A 9,283-nucleotide genomic window follows, 5' to 3' on the forward strand; every position below is an offset into this window, starting at 1 on the left:
TTTGCTTTAGTTGGTCATGTATGTCTTAACTAATGCCTTTATTTTCCATTTTAAAATTCCAATTTGATGCCTTCATAAGGGTAGTGATAAAAGGAAATCAACAAGAAATCAACACCATTGTGATATTTGATCCATGTAGTCGAACCCATCTTACAGGTATAACACTTCTATAGGGAAGAATTTCCCAGCAAAACAGGTCACAATCATACCAATGTGTTAAGTCACCAACTTCTTAGAGAGAAGAATTTTCCACAACATAGGTTGGGAATCTACTATGGATAATAATAATAATTATTCTATTTATTAATTTCCTTGGAGGATCTAGCTGGCTTTATTGATCTCTTATTGTTAATTATCGTTAGGTGCAAGTTATACCGATGATTTTTTTTATTAAATAACTATTTTATCACATTGTTAAGTAACTATTTTTTTAGATTCTCCTACTTGCCTACAACATTGTTATGGCAGCGTTCAACTAACAAATACCATAATGCAACCTTTGTATTAATAGAATCAACTTCTTTTTTTTTTATGTAAATTCAGCTTTGGCATTATATGCTGATTGTTGTTGTATTACATAATGCAAAATTGCTATATTTAAAACAGAATCTCTGTTCCTAAGGTCGCATTATCTGTCACTGGACCACCTTAATTTATTTAATTTGATCCATGTCTATAATCTGCTTATGGCTATTTTCTATTACTACATGATTTGCCCATGGCAGCACCTAACCTGAACTTAAGCACATGCACATCAAAATATATTAAGAATTTAATTTTGATATACTGTCAGTCTTTAGTAGTTTTACACGTGTATCGAATTATGTAACATTCACTGAGAAACAAATGTAATTGGATGATTATGTAAAACACAACAGTTATTAAAATGGTAAATTACACAAAAATATTTAGAGTGAGGTGATATTACACAACACACTTTGATTAACTATAAGTATACACTAAATAGTTTTACGCCGTGACACAGAAATTAAACAATATGCAAGAGAAATAGTAGTTAATGTATAATATTATTAGTTTCATGAAAATGTGGACATGTGAACCCCCAGTTGATATTAAGTAATTAATAATTAATGTGATAAAAGTTAGTGAGGGAAGTGTACATGACAGCTCTATAGTGGGCCTTGCAATTCCAAAAATGGGGGATAAAAGCATATGTCAACTTGCATGACAGCCGAATACATCCATGAAAATTCTTGATTCGTACCTATTTCTTCTTCTATGTTATGTTCATTCATCATAACAATACAACAAATCTTGCCTCAAATAAATAACTTCAGTGTTTATCCATTGCCATAAAATAATAAGGGTAAAAATCAACATTGTTAAATTAATGCAAGGAACTCACTTATTGTTACACTCAATTCTCATTGTATTAGACTTTTAACTTTTGAGAGTTGCAAAAGTTCAATAGTATTTGCCATATGATCATTTTCTTTTACTTATGCATATAATGAGAGAATATCTATTCCGACTACTAATAATTTTTTCGAAGAATTATGAGACTTTCGAAAAAAATATTCATATCAGTTTTTAATATTTAATTTTGTAAGACTGATTAATTTTTTTGTTAAGGATCTCTTTTTAAAATAAAAGAGCTAATCAGTCTCATAGAAATAAAGATCAAAGGTCGAAAAGAATATTTTTTATCACCTCCAGTAGATAAACAATGGAAAATCTGAATAACATAAACAACGGGTTGAAAATTTAGCTCAATTAAATTAAAAAAACACTCCACCCAAATTACCCAACCGAAAAATCTCATTCAGTAATTCAAAAATTTTAACTATCCATTATACCCTAATTTATTAAAGCACCAGCTTCTTCCCCAAACCCTCTGCCGTCTCCGCCTCACCAACAAAGCAACAAGCCCCTTTCGCCGGCGTCACTCTCTCTCTCATCAGACATCATCGTCGCCTCCTGGGTTCTTCACGTCGTCGCTTGGTTGCCAACCAGCCCGCCCATCGTCACCACCGGATCCTCCTCACCACCGCTGGTTCGTCAACAAGGACTCTCGTCGGCACTTAAGAATAATCATCCACTTAAGGACAAAAATAATCATCTGCATACCTAGTAAATTGAACATCCAACATATTTTAATTGTATCTAACTAAACCCATTCCAATCAAATAACCATCCACATAAGAATTAAAATAACCATCCACATATCTACTAAATGATCATCCGGCATATAAGAATTAAAATAATAACTCAAGGAGGCAGCATACCAGATAATAAATGATGAACTCATGCTGGACGGAAACCCAGGTTGAACCTGGCGTCGTTTGTGACGACGTCGATGGAGTCCAAGTGCGACAAGCTCATAATGGCTACCATTAACAAGAACCACATTGACATGGATGAGTACCCTTTCACCATTGAGCTCCAGGCAAGTCCAATTTTTTATTTTATTCATTTCATTCTTTAAAAACAGTGCTGTGCTTTTCTTCTTTAAAAATAGGCAGAACGACACGACTGTCTCCGACATCGGTATGGGCTGTGGGAGGACAGTGGCACGGGGTGAGACTACGACGGCGTGCACGGGCAGCGGTGTTTCGACTACATTTGAATGGCGTTAGGAGGAATGGCGGCGTTATGATGTGTTGGAACGACTGTTTCTGGCACCGACGACAAGTTTTGGGTGTGGACCAGAGATCGATGATGGCGAGTTTTGGACGTGAAGGAAAGGACCGTATGGTGTGGGTAGAGGAGGATCGGAGGAGGAAGGTTAAGATAGAATAAGAACGTAATGTGACAGTATATTAAGAGAATGTTCCATTACTTAATTTTAATAATTTAAATTTAAAAATTGATTATTCTAATAAATTAAAGGTCTAATTTTAATAATTAATTTAACTTTTTTTTTAAATTGTTGTTCATATTATTTAATATTTATATTATTTATTTTTATTTTTTTTTTAAATTAATAATTTTATTATTTTTTGAGATAATTATCGATAAATATTTAGAATTTTTCTTCTAATGGGTTTTGCACTTTTTGGCATGTAGCTTGCTCCTAAAATTAGCCAAAATTGGTTGAAAATTTAGGGGGAAATAAAAGAAAAGAAAAAGAAAACCAGTTATTATTATCCAATATATGTATGTCACCATCGGAAACCTATTTTAAAGATCACATTATTGTTGGTTACATCACATAGAAAACTTAGAAACAAGTGGACCTATTAAAACCAATTATTAGTGTCTTGTTTCACATAAAGACTTCACCATTGAATAATGATTAGTGGCGGAAAACAACTTTACTCTGTCATTTTCCTCTCACGTTGCCGACATAATGAAGTTCAATTATCAATAAATATTTCACACCCCCCAAAACTTAAAAATAAAAATAAAAATAAAGAATAATACTCTTTTTAAGTTTTAACATATCATCATCCATATATACATACACTACTAGCTAGTGTCACTATTAGGGTAATAATTGAAAGTGGCACCTAACTCTTTAAAATTTAACCTCTAAATATATGTACTTGCAGTGGAATCAGGTAGTGACATTGATAATGAAGTGTCATATTCATATTCAAGATCATCAAAACCCCAAAACTCTTCCTCTTCATCTTCCTCTTCTTCTTCCTCTGGCATTTTCCATTTCTCTTTGTCAATTTCACCCTCTTCCATTACCTCTAATACCTGTGACAAACCAAGTTAAATACCCATCTACCAACTAGGACAAAAGTAAAAATTCAGATGCAGTCGATTTTACGTAAAGTTGATAATTGATAGTTGTTAGATAATTTGACTGATTTGACTAAATTTTTATCTAACAGTTCTCAACTATTAACTTCACGTGAAATCAACTACATCTGAGTTTTCATATATGTTAAAAGAATGTTGTGTTCTGATTAATTAGTTGTTAGAAGTACTAGTATATATGTGTTCATGCTTGCATAGCAAATATTAATTGCTACGGTTGTGTAAGTTACAACAATAACAAGGTACGAGGCCCACAGTCCCAATGAATTGCATGTCTTTCACCTCTTTGTTAGTTAAAGGCATAAATCAAATCACTACCACAACCATTAAACTTACTTTATGAGCTGTTTCTCAAGAAAAATATACACTTCATATGAATAACTACTACTTTTATTTCTTAATATATATTTGTCCTTTTTTTTTTGTAAAAAAAGTTATTTATAATAATATTTTAATTTGATGCATTGTAAATACATAATTTTACACAATTATCCAATTAAATTTACGCAATTAAAGGGTTTAAGTATGAAGTTTTAAAATTAGTCACTTTTACTAATGCCACAATATACGATTGGTTGATATATATATTTCAATCGGTAAACAATAACTAGTTTTTTTTATAATATTTTAATTTAATTATAATAATTAAATAATTATTGAAAGAGAGTGTTAGAGCAATAGTTAAGTTGTCTTCGAATAATTTTAAGATCACATGTTCAAGTCGTAGAAACAACCATTAATATAATTATCAAATTAAATTGCTTGCAATATATATTTTGGATGCGATCTTTTTTCGGATGCATATTGATTTGTCTTTTTTATAATAATTAAATAATTATTAATTGTTTTTATTTAAAGAGACCACTTTCATAAAAATATTAAAAATATATTTTTTTTTAAACACAATTATATGTGTTATAATATTATTGGATATTTTATTAAGTCGGTTAATAATTTATTTTTTAATAAATCAAAACAAAATTAGTTTATTATAGCAATAATAATAAATCCAATTGTACATACTATCATTATTAGATCCGATTTGATCCGACCGATTTACACAATCTAAACCGAATCATGTTTAAATTTTTTTATAAAATGACAAATATATCCCTAATTTTTGTTTTTTAAAAAAAATCCATGATCCAGTGGGTTATATAAATTGGTCGATTTAATCGGATCTGATAATAATTGGATTTATTGTTATTATTGTTATAAAAAAATCGATTTTATTCTAATTTGTTAAAAAATTTAAAAATAACTGGTTTATTAATATATACAATAATAATACGATACATAAATATCTTTACAAAAAGATATTTTATACGTTTTTATAGAAGCATCATCTTTTATTCAATTGTTTGTTAATTTTTTTATGGACTATTTTCAATTGAAGAAAACATTATTACATATTTTTCACAGTACTATAGTATTTTCTGAATTCCTCACTGTTGCAGTGTTGTATATGAATAGGCTACTACATATATTATCTGTTGTCAACTATCATAGGTTAGGTAGCACATAACATCGAGTGACTAAAGAATTTTGCATGGAAAAAAAAAATGTAGTCAAGAAATTTGAATGCATCTAATTGATGCATCATATTTCTGCCTATTGAAAATGATGAGTTATAACTTCAAAGTAAAGCCTTTGATACGTAATTAAATAAAATGATAGCTGAGAATGAATATTATTTTTTAGATTTATAGTTTATTTGTCACTTGGCAATCTACTAAAAGGGAATGGTTGGATTAGTGAACACGCCATACATGCTTATAGATAACACGACAAAGTGGAAATGCTTTTTTTTTTTTAACCTATGTTTTGGACACTTCTTTAGATATTTGAGAAATAATTGTGTATACATAATAAATACTAAACGATTTATAGTCAATTTTCTTTTTTTTTAAATGTGATTAATGTGCTATAGTAATTAAAAAGAAAATTATTCCCATCACCATATCACATAGTCATAGTACCTGTATTAAAATATCTATGTATAATAACTTATCTTCCACTTAGAAATTTTAATGCTTTAAGGGATTACTAATATTTTCCCTAAGCAATGGGATTTTTAAAAATGGCAACTAGGTCAGTCGTATTCTGCTCTACGTAAGAAAAGATATGAGATATATGACATTTATGGTATCAGAAAATATTAATATAATTTCACTTACATCAAATGGTGCTACTTGGTGCAATATTCCTTAGTGATATGCGAACTCTGGAAATTTTTTATTTTTTTATTTAATTTATGCTGGAATTTTTTTAAGTTAAATTAAATTCTAAATTATAATATATGTAATTGAATTACCTTTTTCAAAAAATTTAAATTGATAGAAGAAGCACAAAAAATATTTAATATTATTACTTTTTTTTAGTATCAAATTAAATTTAAAATAAATAGATCATAAAAATTCTGATACTATGTCATAAAATTATTTATCTCAAAATTTTAAACTAATAAAAAAATAGAGTTTAAGAAGGCAAAATTGAAAGAATTCTCATATGCACAGTTAACTTCGTGTCAAGTTGATAGCTATTAAATGATAATTTAGTCAAATCTATTTAATCATTTAACAATTTAGGCTATCAACTCAATATGAAGTTACCTACACCCGAGTTTTTACTAATAAAGAAGCATATTATATTATGTAGGGAAGTTTTATGTTACCTGAGTCATGGTTGGTCGCCAAATTGAAGAAGCCCGAATGCACAAGGATGCTGCAAAGGCAAGTCTCTTTAACTCTCCTCCATCATACTCCCCTTCAAGCCTTGGATCCACAAGCTTCTCTTCCTCCCCTTTCTTCAATATTGGTTTTGCCTACTCAACAACAATTAACTTAACACATTTCCCATCAATAATGTACAAGAAAGTAACATTGAATTACTCACCCAAGTATGCAAGCTTTGGTGAGAGCCATCAACCGGTTTTCTTCCAGAAATGAGTTCAAGCAAGAACACACCAAAAGCAAATACATCTGTCTTCTCATCCACAACTCCATGCAGATAGTATTCTGGTGCCAAATGACTGCAAAACAATCTCATTCATTTTCATACACCACATAGCTATTGCTCTCAAGGAATAAAATAAAAAAAGTAACTTTAACTCACCCAAATGTCCCTTCTATTGGGCCAATTGAATGATGACTCCATTGAGATGGAAGCCATTTTGCTAATCCAAAATCAGATATCTGCCTCAATCAAATTCATAAGTCAAAACCACTTAAACAGTTAAACTCTCTTTTCTCATGAGAGTAAACTAACCCATCAAAATTCAAAACCACTGCAACAGAAAACAAGACCTGAGGTTCAAAATCTTCTGTCAAAAGAATATTTGATGCCTTAATGTCTCGGTGGATTATCCTTCTCTTGCAACCTTTGTGCAAGTAATGGAGGCCACGTGCAGTTCCAACAGCTATCTTATGCCTTGTTTTCCAATCCAAAGTATCCAACTTTTCATCTACCCAAAAAGTAACAATAATATCATTAGCACCTTTCCTTCTTTTTTCACAAACCCAGATAAAAAAAAAAAAAAAAACAAGTTTTGCTGCCAAAATTTCAAACTTCATTAAAAAAAAGTAATTTTTTTTATTCATTTACCATGAAGAAGGGATGCAACAGAGCCTCTGGTAGATAGCATGAAAACAAGGTAAAGGCCATTGTCAATACAGCAACCAAGAAGAGGCAAAACATTGTTATGGTGGACATGGCCGATTGTACCAATCTCTGTTAGAAACTCTTTCTCTTTCCTCTCATCTCTGCAAGTTCTTGTGAGCCTCTTCACTGCAATCTCCTCTCCATCCTTCAGTGTTCCCTTGTATACCTCTGCATACCCTCCTTTTCCAACCAAATTCTCTGAACCCAAAAAAAAAAAAAAAAAATTAGCTTTCAATTCAAAATATTTGTAATGTTCATTTCAAGTGAGAGTTAAAATACCTGAGCTGAAACCATTGGTGGCATCAAAAAGTTCTTCATAGGAGAAGCACTTCCAAGAGGGTCTTGGTGAACAATGTTGTTCATGTGGAAGAAGAACAGTATCTGAGCCCTTATATAAGTTTTCACCACCGGTTGAACCGCTCCGGCTCAGAGATTGGTCTCCAAAACTACGCCTTTTCAGAGAGAAGAGCCTCTTCAAGCTGCTGGTCCGAATGTATTTCATTGCAACAATGAAAACAGAGTACTCTGTTTTTCATGCAGAGGAGATAACAGAGGACTCTGTTTCATGCAAAGAAGAGGAAAAAAGATGATGATAAAACTGTTTTGTGTACTGTGTACTAGGGACAGTTAAAAGGGTTTAAATGCTTTCTCACGTTTATCTATGAAATACTACTCCTCCTATATGACACTGCTTTTTCAAATTTCAAGGTCCATAAAAAAAATTTGAAAAAATAGAAAGAAAACTTGAAGGAGCTTATGCTTATTTGATCTTGGTCTTAGGAAAAAAGAATAAAGAAGGTTTAGAAAACTAGGCATATGAGCCTATTCAACTCTTTGGCTCTTCTATTTATGTGGCTTTTCATTTGGTTAATTATTTAGGTATCTGCTATTGTGAGTCACATTTGCAATGTAATAGCCGTACAAGGTGCTAATTATGCCATGTTATTATGTTAGCTTTGTTGTAATAATAATAATAATAATAATAATAATAATGATATGAGTCTCACCCATCTAGAACAATTTAGAAGATGCGTGCTCCGTGACTACTTCCTCAATTTTGTATTTGACAAGAATAAAATATTTGTGCTAACATTTTTAGATTCTTTATTTCTTTGTCACTCTGTTTATATTCGTTTGACCATGTATCATATATCATATTGAATAACTTAATGTTAACTTCATTGCTATTAATTATACACTAATTAATAGCTTCGATGTTACAAGCCCTGTGTTTCAAAAAGAAGTGAAAAGAAAAGAGAGGGAAGGCAAACTTCACCTCCGTATGTCAGATTCCAAGTCTCTATAGTCTCTGGTGTTGGCACTGTTTGTTCTGACATACTGAGACAGAGACTTGAAAAATTGAAATTTAATATTATGTTTGTTGGTTCAAAGATTAATACTAAAGTTTTTAATTTTTTTTTAAATTTTTAATATTTTAATACTTCTAAAAAAGTGAAGATACAAGAGATTAAAATTTTTAAAAATAGAGACTGAAATTTTAATAACATTTTAAACCTAAAATACTCTTATTTTAATTAATTAATTTTAATTTTATTTTTTGTGTAAATTAAATTAAAATTTCATTCTTGTTTCAATTTCTGTCTCCTATTTTACACCAAACAAAATACTAAAATTTATTCTAATATATGTCTTTTAGTCTCTATCTCTCTCCACCAAACACTACCTTATATTATTATTATTATTATTATTATTATTATTATTATTAGCCATATCCAATTAAGGTAATGGTTCAGGTAAACTACTTTGTATTTATGATTGGAAAACGAAATGCAATGAAAATGCACCGTCTATTACTTTCAAATTGTGTAATGAAAGCGTTGCCAATTACTTTAAATTTCTTTCTCTTTTTCTTTTTGTTTTTCCGGTTGAAGAC

At 30.4% G+C, this 9,283-nt stretch overlaps 1 protein-coding gene across 1 annotated transcript; it reads right to left on the reverse strand.

Annotated features, from left to right (window-relative positions):
• Positions 1-3,201: 3,201 nt before the first annotated feature.
• On the reverse strand, positions 3,202-8,299 carry LOC130983799 (probable receptor-like serine/threonine-protein kinase At5g57670). The gene is made up of 7 exons (XM_057907559.1): positions 7,669-8,299; positions 7,333-7,587; positions 7,035-7,192; positions 6,844-6,923; positions 6,625-6,760; positions 6,404-6,553; positions 3,202-3,666 (listed from the first exon to the last, which is right to left on the reverse strand). Exons 1-7 carry the CDS (start codon positions 7,889-7,891, stop codon positions 3,493-3,495), a joined length of 1,176 nt encoding a protein of 391 aa, XP_057763542.1. The 5' UTR covers positions 7,892-8,299; the 3' UTR covers positions 3,202-3,492.
• Positions 8,300-9,283: the final 984 nt, after the last annotated feature.

Source organism: Arachis stenosperma, chromosome 1, assembly GCF_014773155.1.
Source record: "Arachis stenosperma cultivar V10309 chromosome 1, arast.V10309.gnm1.PFL2, whole genome shotgun sequence".
Lineage (NCBI taxonomy): Eukaryota > Viridiplantae > Streptophyta > Magnoliopsida > Fabales > Fabaceae > Arachis > Arachis stenosperma.

Bases quoted from the DNA above. Each gene is read 5' to 3' on its own strand.
- LOC130983799 (XM_057907559.1), bottom strand. From the start codon at position 7,891: ATGAAATACATTCGGACCAGCAGCTTGAAGAGGCTCTTCTCTCTGAAA. The intron at 7,193-7,332 runs GTAAATGAATAA...CTTTTTGGGTAG, and splicing joins TGTTGCATCCCTTCTTCATG to ATGAAAAGTTGGATACTTTG. The intron at 6,924-7,034 runs GTCTTGTTTTCT...TGATTGAGGCAG, and splicing joins CAGAAGATTTTGAACCTCAG to ATATCTGATTTTGGATTAGC.